Source organism: Parasteatoda tepidariorum, chromosome 4 (genome assembly GCF_982258835.1).
Source record: "Parasteatoda tepidariorum strain Cologne lab strain chromosome 4, Ptep-v5.0, whole genome shotgun sequence".
NCBI lineage: Eukaryota > Metazoa > Arthropoda > Arachnida > Araneae > Theridiidae > Parasteatoda > Parasteatoda tepidariorum.
Window position 1 is genome coordinate 25,685,397 of NC_141758.1, and position 25,029 is coordinate 25,710,425.

The 25,029-nt window shown below is 27.2% G+C and overlaps 2 protein-coding genes across 6 annotated transcripts; one reads left to right on the forward strand and one right to left on the reverse strand.

Annotated features, from left to right (window-relative positions):
* The first annotated feature begins 28 nt into the window (after positions 1-28).
* Aprt (adenine phosphoribosyltransferase) lies at positions 29-13,363 on the forward strand. 5 transcript variants are annotated; one of them, XM_087160810.1, is made up of 5 exons: positions 29-155; positions 1,488-1,594; positions 3,516-3,753; positions 7,696-7,774; positions 13,053-13,363. In XM_087160810.1, the coding sequence occupies exons 2-5, from the start codon at positions 1,512-1,514 to the stop codon at positions 13,187-13,189; spliced, it is 537 nt and encodes a 178-aa protein (XP_087016936.1). In that variant the 5' UTR covers positions 29-155; positions 1,488-1,511; the 3' UTR covers positions 13,190-13,363. The 5 variants fall into 5 exon arrangements, with proteins under 5 accessions (XP_087016936.1, XP_087016933.1, XP_087016935.1 ...); XM_087160807.1 differs by having other exon boundaries at positions 35-155; positions 1,441-1,594; XM_087160809.1 differs by having other exon boundaries at positions 87-224.
* Positions 13,364-17,494: 4,131 nt separating this feature from the next.
* Ddx56 (putative ATP-dependent RNA helicase DDX56) lies at positions 17,495-19,993 on the reverse strand. The gene is made up of 2 exons (XM_016065257.5): positions 17,886-19,993; positions 17,495-17,791 (listed from the first exon to the last, which is right to left on the reverse strand). Exon 1 carries the CDS (start codon positions 19,858-19,860, stop codon positions 18,172-18,174), a length of 1,689 nt encoding a protein of 562 aa, XP_015920743.2. The 5' UTR covers positions 19,861-19,993; the 3' UTR covers positions 17,495-17,791; positions 17,886-18,171.
* Positions 19,994-25,029: the final 5,036 nt, after the last annotated feature.

Below are 25,029 nucleotides of genomic sequence, written 5' to 3' on the forward strand. Positions count from 1 at the left end.
AGTGAAGTGATGTCATTACTTTGCCCATTGACCAGAGTAGCCGAGAGATTACTTTCCATGAAATTTTTTTAAGCTTTGAGTAGAGCAGAAATAAGAAGTCTAAAACGTATTTCATCATAAGAAATTAAAAGTTCCGCTTTCAAATTTGCTGAGCGGTGAGATATAATAAATTATAAACAATTATATTATAAATTTAATTTGTTTTCCTCTAGCTCCGTTGCTTGGTGATTATTGATAGAATTTTTTTATTATTTAAATAATAATTTCCGCTTTTATTGTATATTCCTTATTAGATAAAGGCTCTTATCTGATTAATGATCCCAATATAAGTCATTAAAGAAAAAAAAGACTTGCCTTTTGTGAAACAACTTAAGAAAAAGGATTGTTGCTTACTCTTTTTTTTTTCTCTTTTTAACCTTCAAAATTTTCTGTAACTAGAAATGCCCCAGGCCGGAGACTAAAGCCTGCACATTTTGGGGAACCCCTAAACATTGCAATTATTTTTATTGTAATTTATTTATTTGTATTTTCTTCAAGAATCGTCTATCAGAACTAATAGTTAACAAAAATTTAAATTAATATAATATCTCTCTAGGCCATTCAAATTTTTGGGGCCCTTAGATAAAAAATATTTTCTCTTATATTTTTTATTTATTCAAATATAAAAGTATTTATATATCTTTTCATTTAAGAAAGCATATTTAAAATAATAGTAAATTAAATATTACTTTATTTTGTTAAATTAAAGCTAAAAAATAATAATATATATTTGAAATTGGTTTTTTAAAAGAAAAAATCATTGATGTTCTTAATTTTTTTAAATTTATTTTCAAAAAATCCATTTTAAGGGGGCCCATAATCATTGGGGGTCCCAGGCCATGGTCTAGTATGGCACTGAGTATCAAATATACTATTATATCATAATTTATTTGCGTTACTACAAATAATTTTAAAAAATATTATTGTATGTAAGCAACATTTAAATTTGAAGCATCGACTAGTGGGATCCCGACAGCTCTATACATACTGTCCCCAGATTTATAAACCTAGCACTAGATATCCATATTCTATTGTTTATTTCATTTCATAGTGTAATTTTTCTCATAGATTTTATAATTATCTATACATTCATTTATATAAGCTATGTTTTACCAGGGGTCTGTCCAGACCGAATTTACTACCGTTTAGCGGTACCTTCACAAATTCAACTTTAGTAAAAACGGTAGTTTCACAAATTTAATTTTAGGAAAAACGGTAGTTTCACAAAATACTTTTTCTTAGAATTTTATTTTTGTATTCCTTAAGACATGGTAAATCCATATTCTTGCCATATTTTTGTGTTGGATTTTTAAATATAATTTTTAATTTTTCACAAATTATATCTAAATTTTCACAAAATAGGTACCTCTCAGAAAAACCTAGACAGACCCCTGTTTACAGATTCAATAGATTTCCATTCTTCAACTTTACCTGTAATTTCTTTTTAGGAAGTGTTAAATACTATTAATAAAATGTCTAGTGATTCAGTCCTATTAGAGCTGAAAAATGCAGTGAAAGATTATCCTGACTTTCCCAAGAAAGGCATATTATTTAAGTAAATATATGATATGAATTTTCTGAAAAACATTTATAGTATCTTTATCTATTATCTTTATATATTATTTTTATAAATTGCTTCAGATAATTTATTTTGAAATGTGTGTTATTTTACTATGTTAAAAAAATATGTCATTTTGTTTGTCTTTATAACTATATTAATCATTTCCGCTATTTTCATATTTAATGCATTTTCTTAGTCTGTGAAAATGTTACTTTCTATGTTTTCAAAACTACCCAAAAATTAGGAAAAGAAATAGATTCTAAATATTGGGCACATGTGTGGCTGCCTAAATTTATGCTTAGTAATGCAGGCTAATTATGTGAAATTTTTAATGCTGCTATGCTACCATTTCTTACTATTTTTTTTAATATCAAGTTCAAGGATAATTGATTATAATCTGGTGATTGTTTTAGAATTTGAGCTTTATTGCAAAGTAAAATGGGAATTATGTAATTTTATGGTTTTAAATAGCTGTCCAAATATTTTGTTTTAAAAATATTATGATGTTTATAATGATTAGAATTATGTTTAAGTTAGATAAAATTATAATTAAATTAAAACATTATAATTAAATAAATAAAATTATGATGATCAATGTGTGTCGTGTGCATATTCATTTCTGATCTTGTAAAGTTGTGCATTTGTCAGAACCAGTCTGTATATTTACTATTGAAAATATTAATTTAATCAGAATTGTTCTTGGTGTTAGCTTTACAATTTGAGCTTAAACTCTCCATATTCCTAATTATGATTGATGATTTCACTGAAGCAACTTTAAAATTTGCTGTTACAGATCATTAGCGTGGTGAAGGACTAACAGAAATATGAATTAAAAGTTTATTTTTTCATATATCTTATATCATAAAAAGTTAACTGTGTCTTGCATGTTTGAGCACTCTCATTTTACAGAATAATCACGTGATATCCTCATTGATAAAGATATCTCCAGCTTAAAATTAAAAAAAACTTTTAATATTATTTACATGAAAAATATTTATTAATTCCTTATTTAATGCTGTTTACCAGTGGTAATATCATTCTTGTTCTCTGTAGTTATTATATTTTTTATTATTTGCAAGGAAAAAAACTTTTCATTTTGTGAATTTAAGTAATTTTTAAATAATATGGAACTTTCAAAAGAAATTAAAAAGTGTTGCTCTTGTAAAGTAATCACAGAATATAACCTTAGTTTGCAACATTTTGAGATAAAGTTATTTAGTTGCTGTTTTGTATGTATCAAAAGGTAAATAATATATTTTCTGTTTGAAATGAGTCATATTTACTTTTATTATAAATTTAATCTAAAACTGTGTTCAGACAACATTTTCCGTTTAAAATAACAAATATGACTGTTCAACAATCCAAAGAAATATTAATATTTTATCAACCAAGCGAATTATATCTGAGTATAAACTAGTAACTGCACATATTTTAACAGCTACAACTATCTATTGCCATTCGGGGAGATCTCTCGGCCAAGTGTTATAATTTTAAAATTGCTAAATTATAGTGTGAATCTTGGCAAATTGTTTGAAAATTAAAAATTCCAAAATAATTTTTAAGCACTATGTTTTTATAATTAACCAATAATTTAGTAAGAATCTAAGGATGTTTCGGTCAGATTGCAATGATAAATAACCAAACAAAACTATTAGGTTTAAATTTAATAACTATAGAGTTGGAAACAAATCTTTTTTGGTGTAATAATAAATATAACTAAAACATTTTATTGGAATAATTCTGATGTGATAATCAGTTTCTTTTCAAGAAACAAAAATGATTCTGAAGCACTCTTAAGAGTCCTGTTGTCTATAAATAGAAAAACAATGTATTTATGATATACATTTTTTATATATTCTTGTTTTACATGTACTTTGCACATAACCCTGAAATAATTTAATTTTACCTGTTTTAGGGACTTTCTTCCAATATTCCAGAAACCCAAACTTGTGAATGATATGATTTCTGCATTCCAAGAATACTTGCAACTTAATGTTCCAGATGTAGACTGCATTGCAGGAATTGAATCCCGTGGATTTTTGATAGGTCCTGCTTTGTCACTAAAGCTTCAAGTCCCATTCATACCAATCCGTAAACCTGGAAAATTACCTGGAGAAGTGAAAAAGGAAACTTACTCTTTAGAATATGGAACCGTAAGAATATACTTTTCTTAACATAAAAATTCCCATAACATAAATAATTTTTTAATGTTGAAAATTGCAATTTTTATTTGTTTCTATGAATTGATGTACTGAATAATGCTTTTAGTTTTATCTTTTCATAAAATATTTTAATACTGTTGGGGCCTAGGAAAACAAATATCTTTTTCTTTTTCAAGAAAATGTTTTTTTCTTTCTTTTTTATACTTGACCCATATTTAAAAATATATATATAGGGGTGAGAATCCTCTGCTTTTTTTATGATTTTTACCCAACTTCTGACTTTTGTAAGACTTTAGTCGTGTGAATCATTAATGGTTGAGAGTGAAATGTGCAGTTTGAAGTTTGCCACATGTAATAATATTGTGTTAAAACATTGTCTGGAAGCCAACTGAAAATCTGTTTTTATAACTACCAAAAAACCTAGCAACAATACCATGCAGACTCACTGTGAAATCGTTTCTAATCGATTGGATCGTGAAAGGATTACTAACTGAATTGCATAATTTGAAATCTAATGTTAAAATGCTATATTAAAATATCGAGATTTCAAAACCACATTCAAAAACCACATTCTTTCAACCAGGGTCCGCTTTTGTGAATTTGTGCAAATAGGGTCCATTATTGCAAAAAAACTTTTTCAAAGAGTTTTTAAATTGTAAAGACAAGATTATGCTCAACACTAGGACTGGGCGATATTAGAAATTATATATTGTGATATATCGTCAGTTTTGCATCGCGATATAGCGATGTATCGCGATATAGTATTTTTGAATTTCATTTACTTTAAGGCACAGAAAGTCAGATTTCTATCAAGACTTCATACGCATATTGATTTAAATCAATTTATAAATTTGAAAATATATATGTTTTGCTAAAGAAAGATATTAAATAAATTAACTACGATGTACAAATCTTACTTAAAATATTTATTGAAAAAATGTGTGTAGATACAGAATGAAATATTTGCACTTCTTTATCGTTTATAAGGTATAAGCAGTCTTAATTTAAGTTAACCCCTAAAACACCCTTAATGAAAAACAATATTGTTATTAAACAAAAGCTGATTTTAAAATTTCAAAATATATTTTAATCAAAATAAAAGTTAGATTGACTAAAAGCCGAAGTTTAAAATTAAAAATGTTCGAATTTTAAACTAAAAAGTAAACATAAGATTTGTAATAATTTCTTAAAATTTTCGTTCTCTGAAAGATTTCTCAGTTTAAAAATAAAAAGGGTATTTTATAAAGATATCTAGCTGAAATTATTGAAAGAAAATTTAAAAAATTAAAAAAAAAGCTTGTTAAGAATTCATTATACACTTAAAACAAAGTGTTAAAAATATTTTTTTTTTTTAAAAAAAAGAAACTTTTTTTAACAAATCAATATTTGCTTGTACTATTATGCGTAAATAATTACAGAATTATTAAGTTCGATCGTAATGTTCAAATTCTTATTGAAGAAGTAAACACAAGTTTTGTTATATTTTCTAAAAATGATCACGCAAATAACAAAAGATTTCTTAGTTTAAAAATAAAAAAATAAATAAAAGTGAAATTTATCAATATATTTACCTAACAGCATAGGAACAAAATTTAAAAAATAAGTTCGTTAAAAAATTATTTGTATGCTTAAAACAAAGAACTAAATAAATTTTAGAAAAAAAAATGCTTCTTAAACACTATTTTTATTATTATTTCATATAAATAATTAAATTAAATTAAATAATGACCGAATTATGAACGAAAAACAAAGTAAGGCAAAGTTTCTTAATTAAATTCTTAAAAATAAAAACAAAAGAATTGTGACATTCGGTAATACATTTAGCTAATTAACTAATAATATAAAACGAAAATTAAAAAAAAAATAATGATTTTACTCTCTAATAAAACGAAGTAGTAATTGATAAAAAAAAAAAAAGAAATGAATAAAATTCGCAAACTTTTCAAATTCTTTTGAACAAATAAAGTTTATTGACTTATGTCCAAAAAATAAGTTTTGTTTTAACTTTATTTCTAAAAATAAAAACAACTCAAGATTTATAAATTTAAAATCAGTAATAGAAGCCCATTAAATTATTAGAAGTTTTATCCGAATGGTTTTTAATAAATTAAAAGAAAGTAAAAAAATAACCTAACAAATTTATTTACTTTGTAATTTAATTCCTTATGGGTGCCTTAAATTAGATTTCCGATAATTTTCACATTTAAAAATATAAAAAAAGTTTTGTCAGAAAATAAATAAAAAACTTACCTAATTAATGAAGAAACTTTTCTATATAAATTCTTTTCAATAATAGATTGCGTTCAGAACAAGGTTACGACGGCGATCACGAAGTTAACCCCATTGAAAATAATCTACAAGAAACGATTTCAAATCGCGAAGTTGCGAAAACGAACATGTGATATAACGATATAAGGTCTCAAAAGTGATTCTGATTCTACCGCTCATCAGTCAAGGCCGTCTCAACATAACGAAACAATATCATCTTCCACAGCGCGAGTTGGCATCGGAACGTAAGAGAAAGTCCTTGCGTGTATCGTTATATCGTCTTCTTCACTCGACGGCTTAAATCAGATTCTGATGCATTGCTTGGAATGAAAGTCGCTGTATCGGTTTGCCGATATAGGCGTTAAATCGATATGTCGCGATATATCGATTTATAGCCCAGTCCTACTCAACACTATAAAATTATAATTAAAAAAATTAAATTTTAAAAAATAAACAGCAATTGCAGCTACTAAATTAGCCATGCAACATACAAATATTTGCTATTTAGCCTATACTGCTGAACGCAGAATATTCAATTCGGACCAATAAAGGAAGAAGCGTCTGCCAAGGACAAAATTTAGTTCGTTTACTTCTGTTTTTCTTTCCCTCCTCCCCTTCCTGGAAAGGGTTTATTGATTAACAAAACAATAATGAAGATAAACAAATTTGTGAAGGGCCCGTTTTTAAGTTAAAATATTTTGTGAAGGATTCGTTTTTATGAAAAGATATTTTGTGAAGGATCCGTTTTTAAGTTAAAATATTTCGTGAAGAATTCGTTTTTATGAAAAGATATTTTGTGAATGGTCCGTTAACGGACCCAAATTTCTTCTAAACAGACCCCTGACATGGATATCTATAATAATAGCTGCCAAATGAGCGATTGGCAAGTCAGGAAGATTTATATGTTGATTGAAATCAACTTTATTTATCATCTATTTGTTAAAAACCTATTATCCTTAAGGACCTTATTTATATCCCATACAATCAAATTGTAAAAATTCAAAAATTAATAGTAGCTTTTATTTTATCATTTAAAATCAGTGATAAATGTTCAATAAATCTTTTTCATTTATTAAAATTGGTTTCAGATGCAAGGCTATGTTTTAATATTTTTCCTAAGAATATGGGAGCTTGTTGTATGAAAAAAATTGGTATGTGACTATTGTTTTAACTGATATGACTTTCTGAATAGACCTGATCTGCTCACATAATGTAGTACAAAAAGACCATGATCAGATATTAACTATCTGATAAAAGCATTAAGAATAAATCTGATCTCTGCCTGTCTAGGAAGAACAATAGACTGTGTTTAAAAAAAACTTTGATTCTTTGGAAGAGTAGGAGAGTAAGAGTGAATTTCCAATAAGAGGGAGCAACTCTGAATCGACTGATCTTGATTTCACAGAAGCAAAAGATGCTAATGTTTTGAATGATCAAAAAAGTTGATTTTTTTAAAGAAATTTACTAAAGTACTAGTAAAGAATTTGAGTGCGCTTTCGAGCTTCATTCTCTCTAAGAATGCAAAAAATGGATGGAATCCGAAACTTTTAAGTTTGATCAAATGCATTTTCTAACCTTATCAGATGCTAGTTTTTTCAATTGTAATTTCATTGCTGATTTTTTTATGTGTACTAGCTTCTAAAAATAAAATTGTTTAATTCTTAGGATGCTGTAGAAATTCAATGTGAAGCTGTTAAAGGCAAACATAAAGTTGTAATAGTGGATGACTTGTTAGCAACTGGAGGTAATAAAGTTTTCATTTTATGTTATATGAATTTAATTTTTTCAAAATAATCATGGTATTTAACCTTTTTGTAATCATTCATGTACAAAATCACATTTTGAGCTTTGTTGTTTTCTGTTTAGTAAAATCAGATTTCCATGTTAAAACTATGAATAGAGGAGAAAAATTTTCTGAAATTATCCCACCTGCATAACTATCTGAGAGTTAAATCAAATATTAGCTCTTTAGCTAATTTATAAATGATTTATTATTATCCAAAGGATTTTTTTCATGATATGGAGATTTCATAAGGAAAATAACTTATTTTCCCTAGGCAATATTAAACTGAAAAACAGTGAATACAGAACACAAATGTATAATATCTCATCTATACTTCCACTTCAGTAAGATACAGTATAGGACCTGAAATCCGGCACTCACGGGACCGGCGAAATTCTGTATTCCGGAATTTGTGGAATTTCGGATCTCTTCCAGAAATTCCAATATTGAGCCCATATATTACGATAATTCAATTATGCTGTTAATTTCAGAAAAACCAATAAATTTAGCTAATTTCTGATTGTAGATTATGATGGGGTGAATTTAAAACTGTCCCATCTTAAGAAATTTCATTACTTAAAATAATAATCTATATCAGTGATTCTCAACCACTGTGCCGCGGCACTTTTGTGTGCCGCCAAATATTAGAAATGATACAATAAAAATTATAACGCTTTTTTATTATGAGTAAAGTTTAAATTAAAGAAAAGTGTATATATATATATACACACACATATATATATACACCGCATGAACATCTTTGTCGGCGATTGTCTTGTCTCTGACAATCTTAAAATAACATGGAAGTGTTTCAATTGTATATGACACACAATTTTAAAAAAAGGTTTTAAGAGCTAATCATTAAAGTAAGCTATGCAATTAATAAACAAATTAACAAAGAATAACTAACAAAACAAATATATAAAAAACAAATTAATGAAAGATAACTACAAAAATTAAGCTAACAAATAATAATTAGCAAAAAAAACTAGTTAACAAGAAACCATAAAAAATAACAGTTAATGTTTTAAAAAAAGTAACAGTTAATAACTATAGAAAAAAGGCTAACAATTAATATCTAGCAAAAGAATAACTGTTACTAACTAATAAAAAATTGGTCGGAAGAAATAATTAATCCCTTAATAAATGTGCTTTTGTAGTACATATTATTTTATTTCACATTTAAAATAATTTTTTTTATTGTGTGCCGTCAAATTTCGAAATTGTTAAAAGTGTGCCGCACCAAAAAAAAGCTTGAGAATCACTGATCTATATAATGTAATCAAGGAGAAATAATCCTAAGAAGAAATAATTCAAGATGAAATGATCCGAATCCTCAGAAAAAGATATAATCGGTTTTTCTTCAGCGCAAGATCATTATTCTCCTTTTTCTTTACATAACATTTTGTTTTAACAAAAGACGCTCACCTCACAAAAAAAAGGAAAGCTAACAAGGAACTGCAAAAAAACAATAATAACAATTAATGCTATGAAACTAACAATGAATAACTACAAAAAAGAAACAAACAACTAATAAGGATTAAAAAAAACAAGTTAACAATTAACAAAAAACAATAACAGTTAATAACAAATAAAAAAATAAGTAAATCGAATAAAAAAAGGGCAAAAGAGATAGAATTCATTTTGTACACCACATGGTAGTTTCAATATCAACAGGGTGTGGCCAATTTATGGTCAAACAGGAGAGGGAAATGTGGGGACAAACCAGTAAAGCACTTGCACAGCTGTCAAGATTGATTGATCAGTTTCTTCCAACTTGCATTTCTTTATTTTGTTCATTAGAAATGCAGATGTTTTTACTATTCAATTTCACTTTATTTTAAACTGCTTTAGGAACAGATATTTTGTTTGACACAGATTTTTTTTTTGAACGATAAAATATAGTTACTTACTTCAAGAGAAAAAAATTCCAAAGAAAAAGAGAATATGACTGATTTTTTTTCTCGTATCAATAAAAATTTCTTTAAAAAAAATATATTAGGTAGGATTAAGTGCCGAATTTCTGGTCCTGCCGGATTAGGGGTCCCATACTGTGCTTAGTTTTTAATTATTTTTATATGTATATTTTAAAAAATTGCTATGTAGGAAAATTTTTGTGTAGTTTTTTAATTGAATATTCACTTCAACCAGTTTTTAAGGTTGAATGAAATTCTATCTATTTTATAGTATCATGTCATTGGGAATAAACATTTCATTTTTTAATACAGTGGAAAGTCGCGTATCCGGAATCGGCGGGACTTTCCGAAGTCCGGATAATCGATTTTTCCGTATAATAGATCCCCAAGGTAAACAGAGATTAAAATGTTCTGAATCTAAGAAGCAGAAATTAAATAACATTATTTTTCGGGCAATAATGTTTTAGTATTAGAATGATATCTAATCAATCAAAAACAAAATATTTAAAAAAAAATAATTATTGCTATTATAAAAATAAATATAGGAAACTAAAAAAATTTACAGTTATGAAAATATTAATTGCTCTCTCCGCCATTTTGAACTAGAACGTTTCAAGCAAGAAGGGGAAATTCCCGTCATTCATTCATTAAGGTGGGTAGGTGAAGAAGCAAAATTCATTTCCTTCTTACTTGTCATTCAAGTTGAAGGGGGGGGGGAAGTGACAAGTTCTTATTTTCTCTCCTGTCATTGGCTATCAATCAAGCATAAAGGCGTGGCATGCTGATTGGGTTCTCTTTATTTTTTCTTGTGTGACTAAAGGGGATTCCCCCTCCACTTAAACGTTTGCTGTGTTTACCCTTTTCACAGTACTTCTTTCCCTAACACTTTATCAAAAAGGTTCCAGGAAATGCCTCTTTTACTAGCCAGCTGCACAGGAAAGAAGGGGGGAGGGGACTCAATTGTGCTCTTTTGAAAACAAATCTCCCCCCCCCCCTCTCCTGCATTCCAGAGGAGGAGCGTTACTAACGGTACGGTCTTGGTAGATCTTCTGTTCTCTTTTCCGTTGATTTATGGGTTTAATGCATAGATCACTAGAAGCTAAGAAAGGAAAAAACCTGTCAAAATACTTTTTTTTTTTTTTAAGAGAGTGGGGAAGATGAAGAAATGTTTGTTTATTTTGATTGTTAAAAAGTGTCCGGGAAATTGACCCTTCCGGAAAAGGGACGTCCGGATATGGGACGTTACACTGTATTGTTTTCAAGTTGTGTGTAACTCGTGCAAAAAAATTTGAGGTGAATGTGATTATAAAAATAAAATGAGACTTAAAAGTGCAAATTTAAGGTAACCATAATAGAAGTAATATAAATGTATTAAAATTCTCAATTTCTTAGGAATATTTTATTTTTACATAATGATTTTTTTATTTTTGCAAAGTTTAAGCTTTAAAGATATCAATTTTTTTTAGTCCTTTGATTGATGTTTGTATAGTGTAGAAGGTTTACATGATCATGATAGAAAGATACAGATATCACTTAAAACTAGAAAGACAGATGGAGCCATTCTGGTTTTTTGCTGCAGCCAGATTTGAAAAATGACATACTGCAAATGTTCAGTATTTCTGACTTTTCTAATTAGAACCAAACCTGACTTTTAAATTAAAACCTGACCTAAATAGAAACATGTAAATAACTTAAAAATAACAAAACTGTAAAAAATAATAAAAAAATAAAACTGAAACTAAAATTTCTAATTATTTTCAATTGAAAAATAAAATTACCAGATGCTTTGTAGCAGATTTTTTAGTCAATTCAGGGAAATGTTGAAAATTGCGACTTTTATAAGATTTTAAAAGGTAGTAAATCCTTTAAATCAAACATCTAATTTTATTCATCTAATAGAAAAAATGAAGAAAGAATAATATAAAACATTGAACATTTAATGCACGTGTAATTTTTTTAGATTAAACTTAAAATTTAAACTTTATTTTAATGTGACGCTTATTGTCATTTAATTCAGAATCACAATAAAACATTTAAAATACTGTGAAAACTTCCATTAGTACATAGAACCTTAGCAAATACAAATAAACATTCTTGATTAAAGTTAAGAAATACATGTCGAAAAGGGTTAATCACAAGTCTATAGTCCAAGTTTGATCTCTTATGTGACCTTTCCAGAATTTAGCAATAGTTTTATAGAACAAAAAATATAGTATAAAAGATCAAATAAACGAGAGAGAGTAGAACCGAGTCATTAGAGGCTCACCAGCTTTTATAATGAACATCAGTATGGGTAAGTTCTCTCCATGCCAATTAGTTTGTTATTAATCAGAGTATTTTAAATTAATTTAATTTGTTATTGATTAAAGTATTATTAATTTGAGTATTTTAAATAGTTAAAGTAGGTAAATTAATTCGAAAATATTTGCATTAAGTAAATGATCACTGGTTAAAATTATAAGTAGTAGTTTGTGTCTTTAAACCACCGTATCATTAATAAATCAAAGTTTTTGCTCATAAAATCAGGTGCTTTTTAAATTAATTGTTCTTAAAATTGAACCGATTTTAGTAGATTGTGATAGTAATATGTACTATTCTAGTTTCTCTTGACTAACATAGTTCTTTCGAAATGGTGATATAATTTACAATAAATTGTATTATATTATTATAATAAATAACTTGTTATACCGAATTTCTTAAAATATTTTTGAAAACTGTAAATAAATTATGGAATATTTTTTAAATATCTTATTTTATTTCATTAGTTGTATTAAAATACATTTATAAATAATTTAATTGTATTTACTTTTGAACAAATTTCTTGCTTTTTCAGAATTCACAATTTTCTTCATATTGAAAAAACTTTACATGAATTGTTGAGTTCTTTTATAAAGTTTTTATTCCAATTATTTGTATTGCAATTATTGTCAAATAGTAAAATGAATATCATGTATCTCTTATGAATATCTCTTTGGTGAATATCCCAAATCTTTGTTATATATTATCCTTATTTAGACTATACCACGCAACGATCTTTAACCTTAAAATAACATCAGTGTAAGACATTCAACATGTCATTGTTAATACATATTTTATTATATTTATCAAAGATTATTGTTAATAATTTTCATGTTTCTAGAATTATTCGTGATTTTGTAATTATAATCGAGCAGGAATGTAAAGCAGGAAATGGTTTTTGACATGAAAAACCTCTCCAAAAGGGTCAAAATCTAACAAAAAACTTTAATGTTTATACGTATTCAAGCATTATCTACAAATCTTGATTATTATATATTTACTGATAAATGAACTGATTTTTTTAGGTACGATGGCAGCATCTGTTAAATTGATAAAAAGTTTAGGAGTTGAAGTAGCTGCATGTCTGGTTGTAATTGAATTAAGTGACCTTAAGGGAAGAGAAAAGATATCAGAAACTGTTCATTCTCTTATTCAATATTGAATTTTAATCACAATTTGACAAAACCAAAGATTGAGAGGGCTTACAATTTTTGAATACTTAATTTTGCTGTTGTGTATATAAAATTATATAATTTTATACATTTTTATTTTGTGTGATTTTTAAGGCGAGATTTATTATATTATTGCATCAAATAAATTGTTCAGAATCATTCAAGTATTGATATAGTTTACTGATTTTTATTTTGGATTTTAGGTTTAGTTAATAATTATATAAAAAGAAACAAGAAGTAAACTTAAAACACGACATCATAATATCATAGAGGTGCGCAACCTGCTGTCTTTTTAATTGTCAATGTTCCAAAGGACCGTATCTATCTGTAGACTGTATCTTTGATTGTTTCTATTTAAAAAATAATACATGAGAATTAGAGTTCAAGGTTTTAGTTCTATTTTTCTTAACTAATTTTTTAACAAAATCAGTTGTAAAGTTTAAGATTTTATTTTTATTTAAGATAATAAATCCAATCGGCCACAGGGAAAGCTATAATTTTAATTTTTTTAAGGAAGACTAAGCGTGAAAAACTAAGTGTCAATTTATAAATATTTTGCCCATTAATGTTTAAGGCGAATTGATATTTTTTCAATTATATTAAAGAATATCATTTATATATATATATATAATTATAATCAATTGATGAAAATATTAAAATTATCACAACTTCCAAAAAAAAATCTGCTTTTTCCCAAAAAATTTTATGCACCCCCATAATGTATAATAGCTATTTTATTTATTTTTAAATTTCTAAAGAGTTAACATTTTATTTAATCGAACTAAAGCAAGAAGGAAAGATTTAACCCTAATTATGTCATCAAATGTACAAAAACATTTGTATTCGAAACCTAGAACCAAGACTAAAATATGATCCTAAATATATTATTATGCATCAAATTGTATAAACATCCTATAATGGGGTTTTCATAAAGCAAGACTGTCTTTAGACAGTAAATAGTATATTCGATATAAATAAGCTTAACTTTCCATTCACAAAATTAACAGTAATTGATTTACGAAAATTAATGTTTCCTGGTTTGTTTTTTTCATTCAAACTTCATAAAAAATGAACATTTTTTAAGAAATTTTAAATTGAACATACATATTATTAAAATGTAAACAATGCATCTTTCCTAAGGGTATTGCAATTTATATATTTTCATCAAATTGTTTTGGTAATGTTACAGCCTGCACACTAATTGTTTACAATGAAATTGAGCTTGTCTTGTTTAAGACAAACCCCTTTCATACAATGTCATCGGTCACAAAAGCAACACAATTAGCTTTTAATGGGTTAGTGTCATTCATTCTGATATAAGACATATTTTGCTACATTATAACATTATGTTTTACTTTCTGCTGACAGTCTGTGTGGAAAGAAAATAGATTATTAATTTAACTATCAAATTTTAAAGGGGACAAATTGCTACAAAATCTAGAAGTGAGCCATATTTAGAAGATTTTACCAAGAACGCAAAAAAAAGACACCAGTATTTCATAACCGTAAATTATTTGAATGCTAAATATATATATTTATTTATTTTTACTTAAATTAATACAAAATGGTGAGGAAAGTATGTAAAATATGTTTATTAAAAATTCTGTGTCAAATGGTTAGTGTCTCAAAATTTTCTGGTATGAGTCGCAACTCATCTACATTTTTAACACAAACATTTTTAAGAGATATTTAAATCTGATGTATAGCTAACACCCTGGTCTCCAAGATAGACTAAACAGTATAAGACAAAATCCAAATTTGCCACCTGTGACTGAAGATAACAAATTGCAATTAATAAACTATCTGTTTTTCATTGAAAATGCTCCCCCATGAGCATTTTATTAATAAATATGTAATTATTACAAATATATGATATTCTGAAAATTATTTCACGCTTGTTTCTAAAATGTTTCCCTTCATTGTAGGAATTTGCCTTGTAATGGCTACCATATTTTAAGAAATGCCTCACATTAATACGAAGTTTTTTTTTTTAATAATTTTAATTTTTGAAGTTTCCATTTAAAATTCAATAGGCCAGTTGCAAAGAAAATTCATTGTTTTCAGATCTGTTTAATAAGGTAGTTTATCTTGTATCATAAAAAAATCAGGAAAATGTATTCCGCACCATTCTTCAGTGACTTAAACAAGCTTAACTCAAGCAACTTTTAAGCACATGTTGCAGTCCTTGCAGCAAGAACACATAAAACTATCATTTATTCAAAATATAAAACAATCTTTGTAAGTCCTAAAATGCAGATCAGGATTTCAAGAATCATGAATAAACGAAAGCTACTTGATTGCTCACTTCAGCTCAAATTGAAATCAACAAGATGTTTCCTAATGACTGCTCTTAATATATATATTTTTAATCCCAGTCAGAAATGAAGAAAAGGGTATTTAATTAATAGAAATGATAATAAAATGTATAAAAAATAAATTTATTAGGAGCAGCATATTAACGTTGAATGGTAGAAAAATCACTATCAATATCTGTGAAATTAGTGAAAAAGGTGTTATAAAAGACATAAAAACTAGTTTGATTATATAGTGAAACTTTTACTTTCAAGCCAGTCTTCCTCATTAATGATTGTTTGGTATTATTAATTTGAGATTTTTATTGGTATTGATTGATAATAATTATTTCCAACTTTATTTTTTGAGAAAGATACTAAATATATGTATTGAAATATATGTTCTTTATGAAAACATAGTTTTTCGTAGTCAGATTTTGACACTGTCTATTACAGGAAAATATGAATAATGAAAAAATTGGTGGTAACATAAAAATAATCAAAAAATTTTAGTATATTTTTCAATTCCTTTAATTCCACAAATTTTTCATTTCCTCCAAATTTATTTCAATACTATTTTAAAATTTGCTTGACTTACTAATATTTTACACAAACAGTATATTTTTTGGATTAAAATTAACAAATCCATAGAACAGTTTTGATATTTTTATTAACAAATGCATAACTAAATAAAAGGAGTTTTGCCTTTAAAATAAATAATACAAAGTAAGTCTTAAATAATTGGAAACAAATGTTTTTTTTTTTTACTTAATGAAGTGTAAATATGGAAAACATTGCTTTTTTTAAAAATCGAGCATCAATGTTCCCTTTATAAAATCTGACTTATAGGATGACTAACTATAAGAGCTGCAAATTGGGATTATTCCCTTCATCTATGCAAAAAATTTCTTTCCTATCCAAAACAATTTTTAAAAAAAATTTCAACTGAAATTTTATACAAAATTTATTAATTTTTGATTCATTTTTATTTGGCTTAAGGCTGCATTACGGTTTATTCCATTTTTCTAAGTACTGAATAAAATGTGATCTGTTTTACAGTGATATAATTTTTTTTATGTGCATTGCTAATAACCTAACAGATACAAATTTTCCTTCATAAATTGTATATTGAGCTCAATTATTACTGTAGCAGTTTCAGTAACCGTTGGGATTGCAGACTAATTAGAATTAAAAAGAAAATTTTGATCATGACTAATATCCTCAATCAACAACTTCAATGATTTTTAAATAAGCCGTTACCTTTAATATTGATATAAGCTATACACGGTGGATTTTTATTTATTACAAAATAAACAAAGCTTAAAAAACTCACAAGTATGAAATTCATTTTAACATTTGTATTACACATAAATATTGGTGATGAAACTTAGCAAAATATTGGGAAATTAATATTTTACTAATTTAACCAGATTCATTGTAAGCAAAAATATTATATTGAAATAATGAAAGAAAAAGTTTTGGTTATGCGCCAAGTAAGTTATCCCGATTACAATGTCATATAAAGTTAGTGGTGAAAATCAGTAAATAAGTATAAAAAACATATTTTAAAGAAATTTATTGAGTAGTAAATAAAGAATAAAAACTCAACAAAGAATAAAATTTAATATGGGACAACTGATAAATCCTAAACTTATTTACAAGATAAATGAACGCTTAGGAGAATATTTTCACTTTAAAGTATTTTATTCTAAAACAGGACGACCTGATGATAGCCCATCAGTATGTATGCTTGGAATATTTAATACAAAAATCTTTTTCTAAAAATTTATCCGAATTATTTCTTGTGGCACAGATATTCTAATTTTGAATACCCATGCTTAACTCTCTGCGAACGTGCACATAATTATCTTAAGTCACCAGTGCGACAAATAACTATTCATTGCTAAAGAAACTGTTACTATTACAGAACGAAATGGGCAAAATTATGGTGAATCATGTCATGTATACATTGATATTGAAAAAAAAAAAAAACATGCCATGAGCAAGATTTTTTAAGTTCTTTATTAGTAGAGACCATTTTACAAAGGCAATGCATCATATATAGGTAGAATGCTATACATACTGTATTTCAAAGATGCATAACATAAAAAATAGGTTTTTGTAACTTTGAATAATAAAACAACTTCTCTTATACACAGAATGATAATAAAATTATTGTATGAAACTCTTATTAGAACACATCATGCTGAATATCAGAATTATATAAACAGTTGCCAAACTATTACTGACACTAACAGAGATGCTGAATTTAATGTGACAATCAGTATTCAGGATAGAAACCTAACAAACCATTTAAGGTAATGTATTAATAAATTCTCTATACTGAATTTGAATTGCTGAATTTAATGTGACAATCAGTATTCAGGATAGAAACCTAACATACCATTTAAGGTAATGTATTAATAAATTCTCTATACCCCCAAAACAGATAAGCACTGATATTTTTAATATGCATAAGAAATAAAAAATAATATAATCTAATCATAAATTTAAGAAGAATCTCTTAACAAATTTCTACTGCATTCAAAAAATAATCAAGACTAATTTTTTTTGCCTTATTTTTTTAAACTTAGATATTTTATGATCTTTATCCCTCTGTGAATAAACTTTAAAATTGTCGAATACAATGCTGCAATGCAATAAAATTAATTATAAAAATTTTAGTTTTTAGCTCTTTTCTTCTTTTTCTTTTTACTTTCTAATTCAGTCAATCCAGCAAATTGAAAGCTTTTTAAAGGATCTTTCTGACTTTTCTTGAACTTCTTTCTAGCTTTACCTTCTTTTTTCACATGACCACCTGATCCTTTAGAACGTTTTCCTTTACTACCTTCCATAGGGACAGCATTTTTTAAAGTAGGAGGAACAATATAGTCAGGTATATCTTTCAAATGTGAATGTAACTTAACAGTGTGCAAAGCTTTATCATGTCTCAAAATCTGAAGATCTCTTGGATTGTCGTCAAAGTAAGATTTTAAATTTTTAGAATTTAAAAGTTCTGATTTAATTTCTTTCAATCGTGCTTCTCGAACAGCAATCGATGTTACAGCTCTAAAGGCATCTCGTGCCCTATACCGAAATCCTTCCAACTCTTCCATTTTAAAAAGATATGGTTTGAATTCAAATTTTGCATCTTCAGTCCCGTCTGAGAAATAATCTTCGACTTGTTTAAGATGCGGCATTTCTTTAAGACTGACAAATGATAATGCAGCGCCATCTGCATTTCCTCGAGCAGTACGCCCAACCCTATGCACATAAGCTTCAACTGAATAAGGAAAATCGAAATTAATAACATTAGAAACAAACTGAAAGTCAATTCCACGAGAGACGCCATACTCTTTATCTTTTTTAAATTTCTTCTTGGCAGGCGTGCTGCTCGGCGCATCGGCGACACGCTCATCAGAAGCAATTATTATATCATAAATTCCCATATTGAACTGATTAACAACATGAACACGACACGAAGCAGGAAGTTCACAATTGAGAATACAACTTTTGATACCAAATTGTTCCAGATATAACTTCAACTGATAACATCTGTCAACAGACTTGACAAAAATTAACGATTTGCCTTGTATCAAATTTAATTTTAACAAGGCATACATTAACACAAATTTGTCTTCCTCTTCACATTTTATATGGTACTGGGTAAGCCTGTCTCTTTCTGGGAGTTCCGGTTCTTTCAGCTTTAGAACAACAGGATTGTGAAGGCGAATTAACTTCTTCAAAGTTCCTAAATCTTGAGACAGAGTGGCTGACATTAAAAACACCTGATAAATAGGTGGGAGGTACGACTTTTGAGTTGAATTTAAAATCTTCAAAACATCACTTTTACAACCAAATGAAAAAAGCAAATCCGCTTCATCAATAACTAGAGTACGTAAAGAATTTTCAAGGCGTAAGTTGTTTTCCTGTAGATGTGCAAGAATTCGCATAGGTGTTCCAATAACTATATCCGGTTTATCGCGTAATAAAGGCCGTTGCGTAGAAAGATCAACTTGAGGAGAAACGTCGAAGCTCGTGATATCTTGGAAACAAAATTTAGTCAGTTCGTTAATATTGTTGTTGATTTGCTTACACAACTCCTTGCTAGGGGCAATTATAAGAACAGTTGTTTCTTGTACATAATTAGATCGCTTCCTTTGCAATAATTGTTGAAGAATTGGAATAAGAAAAGCACCTGTTTTGCCTGAACCAGTTCTAGCTCGTGCAAGAATATCTTTACCTTCTAATGCCAAAGGTATAGCTTTCTCTTGAATTAATGTTGGTTCTTTCCAGTTAAGAGTGTTAATAGCTGATAGCAGACGTTCATCAAGCCCAAAATCTCGAAAGTTACACGATTCTTCCTCCATTTCAGAAACTTGCACGTTTTTTAACTATTACAATTGCTGCATTTGCTTACGTTTGTGGTAGCCTATTTCTGTTTCACTAAATTCAATTCTTGTCTAATAATGAATATTTTGGGTCTCTATCTTTTAAGGAATTGGTAACTAATTTTAAACCATAGTTTCTACTACAGAATGGCAACAAGGAGATGATAACGTCAGATCAATGGGCTTTACGCACTGTGATTGGCTGTTGACTATCACTCATGGTTGCAAGAATTTGGGAAGTTATCGCGTTTATTGTGAATTAAAATAAAAATTTCAATAATTTTGTGCACGCCTGTCTGTGTTCTCGCGTAATCTCGTACTTGGTGTGATGAAACAATTGGTTCATTGATGGATTGTGTTTACATTTATTTCGTAAACAGCCACTGGAAAAGAGGAGATTTGTGCTTAAAAAAGAAATTAGGCGAAAATGTTTTCGAATTTTTCGATATTTATAAATGTAACAATAAAAATGAATGTTTTCTTTGCTATGTTTATTATTTGTTTTTAAATAAAATTTTGTCATTTTGATATTAAGAGTATGTTAACGGGTGCTCTTAAAGAGAATACTTTTAAATTAAGTATTCTCTTTTAAAAGCTTAGCTGCGATATTTATATAATTTTCTTACGTTCTGTTGTAAGGAAAAGAATAATTATGCCATGTAATGTCTAATCATCCTATGCATATTTCCTAACATTTGTACTTAATTATTAAGCATTGTAATTGTAACATAAAAAATAATTCTGCAGTATAGTTCAAATTGATGTTTAAGTGTTTATATATTATGTTTATTCGACATTAAAAGTGTTTCTACTTATAACATTTTATAAATGAATTTGTAACGAGCAGTTTTAATAAAATAAAATTATGGCTAGTTAATAAAACTATGGCAAGAGTTAAAAATTATAGATAAAATTTTTATGTGGTTATCAATTATTATATATTTATTTGGAAGTAATGAAAAGTAATAATATATTTGTGAATCTAAGCACTTCATGATAAACAATAATATTGAAATGATAAAAGTTCTGTGGAAATAACAATAATATTGGAAAAATGAAAAAAATTCATGTTACATTAAATTTATTTTCGAATAGTTGACTACTTACTTTTATGATGATAGATTAGATTTTTGATTACATATTTACTGCTGTGTATTAAGAGTTAGGTCAAATGTGCATCAAGTGGCTAGTATAAAAATGTTGCTTTTTTTAAACTTACCACTGCCTTATTAGAAAAACAATTTTGTAACAATCAAATAATAAATATATAAAAATCTATATTTGAAGCATATAAGAGTAAAATTTTTTATTTTTTGATTTAGAAACTATCATTCAAAAAAATCCTTTAAAATTTGAATTATATTTATATAATAAGTAGAAGGAAATATTAGCAAAGGAAAAATTTCATAATGAGTCATTCCACAACAGATCAATCACTTTTGAATGAAATTTGGTGGAACATGCACAGATGATAAAGTAAACAATTCGAACAGTTTTTAATTTGAAATTTGTCCAAGTTATAAACACTTGAAAAAATAAAATTTTCATTGAAAAAACCACTAACTTGCATGCATATAAATAACTGCAACTTTTTTTTTTTTTTTACTTAAAAAAAGTTACTTTAAGAACTTTACTTTATAAGTTACTTTTTTTTTACTTTAGAAGAAAGTAAATGGTGTTTAAAAAAAGATTTGAAACACCATTGCAATAGACCTTTCATTTGATATGACTTTCTGAGGCTAGGTCAACTTTCAAAGCAACCTGATTAGGCCTTTGACCTGTGATATGTGATCTCAAAGAAATATTTTTTATTGACTGCAACATTCTTCTACACCTTTCAAATTTGTAGCATAGAAATTGAAATTTTAAAAAAAAAAAACATTAATTATTGCTAACCAAAATTTTTATTAATTTAAAGTGGTATGCTGTACAACTTTTTTCCCCTTTAAGACATTTCATACAATATATGTAGAAAACTGAGTAAAAAGCCTAAAATTCTTAAACCAATATATAAATCAATGATCATTCATATCAAAAGTAATATTTATCCCATACTTTTGGCTCCTAAAATGTATCGGAAATAACATTTTTATTTTTAGCAAGTGTATTATATTTTTCTTATTAAAAAAAATGGTTTACCTTTTGATATGCAAAAAATATGTAAAATAGTTACAAGATATGAATAACATTTATTTCATAGAAAATAATTTATAAAATTAAAATTATGATTATTAACTCTGTTACAATATGTTATGAACAGAATTAGTAATTTTTTAAACATATAAGCATTATAAAATTTTATGAAATAGTTAGGAATGATGTAGTGCTATTTTTTTGTTAATTATTTTTATCTCATCAGACGGTATGAAAAAGTCTTAACCTGTTGTTGTTAGTACTTCAACCTTCTAAATGATCCGTGATTTATTTACTTTCAATATCAAAGGCATCCGTGGGTACGAGTATGACAGTAAGGGTCCATGAGGCTGTAGAAAACGTAACTTAACTTCTTCGTAGTTTATATTTACATCTAAAATACATCGTATCCACCATTGACTGTACTGCAAAATAACAACTTACCCTCTAATATCTTCTAAGAGCAGTTCTAAAGGATGTAACACCACTGACTGGATCTTACTTTCAGATGAATTTGAATACATTTTCGTTTTAATTGATGTGTGGCTTTCGTGTCTGTTTTAATTGATTTTTTTGTGTACCGGAGATTGTGTGGCTTTTTCTAAAAAGTGTCTCTATTTCTCACAATCATAATATGATTTTATAATACACAAAATTTGTTTATTGAAGACAATATTAAAAAGTGTAAATAATTTACTCTAATTTTTATTTCATGAAAGTTTTTTTTTTTAAATTTTTTTATAGGATTGTTTTGTGTTGGATGAATATCTAATTTAAATTGGTCTAAATGTTGCTAGCATATATATATTTTTTTTTTCTGAAAAAGTATGAATGCTGAAACATGAAGGAAGAAATTTTTTTTACAGTACAACTGTATCGTTTTATGTTAAAAGGGCATTTATTTTTTATGCTTTGTTTAGAAACATTAAGAGACCAAAGAACATCTTAAGGGATTGTGGATCTCATTTCAAATCAGCTTAAGTAAATAGAATTAAATTGTTTGTTATTATTTGAATTAACAGTATTTGTTTATGCTTACATGGTTACTGCTACTTTATAGCCTAAAATAATAATTTTTTGTTTTGTAATCAAATGGAGAAGAGTATTATTTCTTCTTAGTCTAAATCAACTACAGTTTAAATGGTCATAAAAAGTATATTAAATTCTTAATTTATTTACCATTTGTATCAATGTTAATGTACTCAAAGTTTGGTATGAAATAAAACCTAATATAAAAAAGAAGCTGCTTTTTTACATAGTCTTAAAAAAAGCTACAAGTAAAGTAAAGTTTCATTTTTTTATAACAGGTTACACATATATAATTTTTTTTCTTTTCATTTTTTTATCATGCCTAAAATAAATTTTTATACATTTAATACAGAAAATGAGATTTGTTAAATATTTAGTTAATTTTTTACGCATGAAAAAAATATATATATATAATTTTTATTTTATTTGCATGTATAGAATTGGCATTTTATTTATAATCTGCACTAAGGCTCTTTCTCATACTGTTTAGCAGTTTTGGAATTTTGACATTTTTTTCAAAAAATTATTGAATATAGCTTTTTTTATTTTATTTAGTTTTGTCGTTTCTTAGATGACCCTTTGACTATTCTTGGGCTGCAACCCGCAAACAGTAAGCCTATACTTATTGACCCCATGATTCATGCATAGAAGGAAAAGGCATTACCCCATTAATTTAACAGTACTTTTTATTATTTATTTTTAATTGTTCATTTGTAAAATCGCTGTTTGAACTCTAATGCACCATTGAAAAAGATTTTCCTTAGAGCATGAGTGGTGAGTTTTCATTGCTTATTACTAAGGAAAATAGTGAGGTTAACTGGTAATCAATAAATAATGTTTCAATTTTGATTTGCTACATTTTATATATGAATTAATTGTATTTGAAGAGAAGTGTGCTTAGGATGGAGCTCAAACTGGGCCGACTCTTTCTAGATGAAATTTCATTTATAGTTTAATGACAGCATTACCAGTCATTTGGATTTGGACATAAGTCAATTAACTTTGTTTATACAAAAAAAATTGAAAGATTTGCGTATTTTATTCATTTTTTTAAATCATTTAGCACTTCGTTTTGTTAGAGAGTATAATAATTTTTTTTAAAAAATATTCTTTTCATATTATTTGTTAATTAGCTAAATATATTATCGAATATCACAATTTTTTTATTTTTAAGAAATTAAATCTTACTTTGTTTTTCGTTCATAATTCGGTCATTATTTAATTTAATTTAATTATTTATCTGAAATGATAAGGTCCCGCAGTGGACTGATCGTTAGGACACGATTCCCTGCAGATCACCGAAGTCAAGCGTCACTGGCTGCGGTCAGTGTGCTGGTGAGTGACCACTTGGATCAGCCTGCGTAGGGACCGAGGGTGTGCGGTATTGGTCCTCGTTAAACTGTCCTAACGTAAAGTGCTCGACTTCGCGTGCAGGTCGTCGAGCTACCGAAGCGGGGGTGCCATCCCATCTGCAGAGGATCAAAATTGTGATGGCATGTCTTCGGATCATCCTCAGGGATGTTTCTCAGACCGTCGCCAATAGCCCATTGTGTAGCTCTAGTGTGACGTAAATGAACTATAATAACTGAAATGATAATAATAAAAAATAGTGTTTTAAAAGCGTTTCTTTTTCTAAAATTTATTTAGCACTTTGTTTTAAACATACAAATAATTTTTAACGTTTCATTTAGAAATTGAACATTACGATCGAACTTAATAATTATGTAATTATTTATGCATAATAGTACAAGAAAATATTAATTTGTAAAAAACGCTTTAAAAAAAGTTTTTAACACTTTGTTTTACGCGTATTATGAATTTCTAAGCAAACATTTCAATAAATATTTTAAGTAAGATTTGTGCTTTGTACTCAATTTATTTAATATCTTTCTTAAGCAAAACATATATATCTTCAAATTTATAAATTGATTTAAATCAATCTGAGTATGAAGTTTTGATAGAAATCTGACTTTCTGTGCCTTACAA

Bases quoted from the DNA above. Each gene is read 5' to 3' on its own strand.
- Aprt (XM_087160810.1), top strand. From the start codon at position 1,512: ATGTCTAGTGATTCAGTCCTATTAGAGCTGAAAAATGCAGTGAAAGAT. The intron at 1,595-3,515 runs GTAAATATATGA...TACCTGTTTTAG, and splicing joins AAGAAAGGCATATTATTTAA to GGACTTTCTTCCAATATTCC. The intron at 7,775-13,052 runs GTAATAAAGTTT...TGATTTTTTTAG, and splicing joins TGACTTGTTAGCAACTGGAG to GTACGATGGCAGCATCTGTT.
- Ddx56 (XM_016065257.5), bottom strand. From the start codon at position 19,860: ATGGAGGAAGAATCGTGTAACTTTCGAGATTTTGGGCTTGATGAACGT.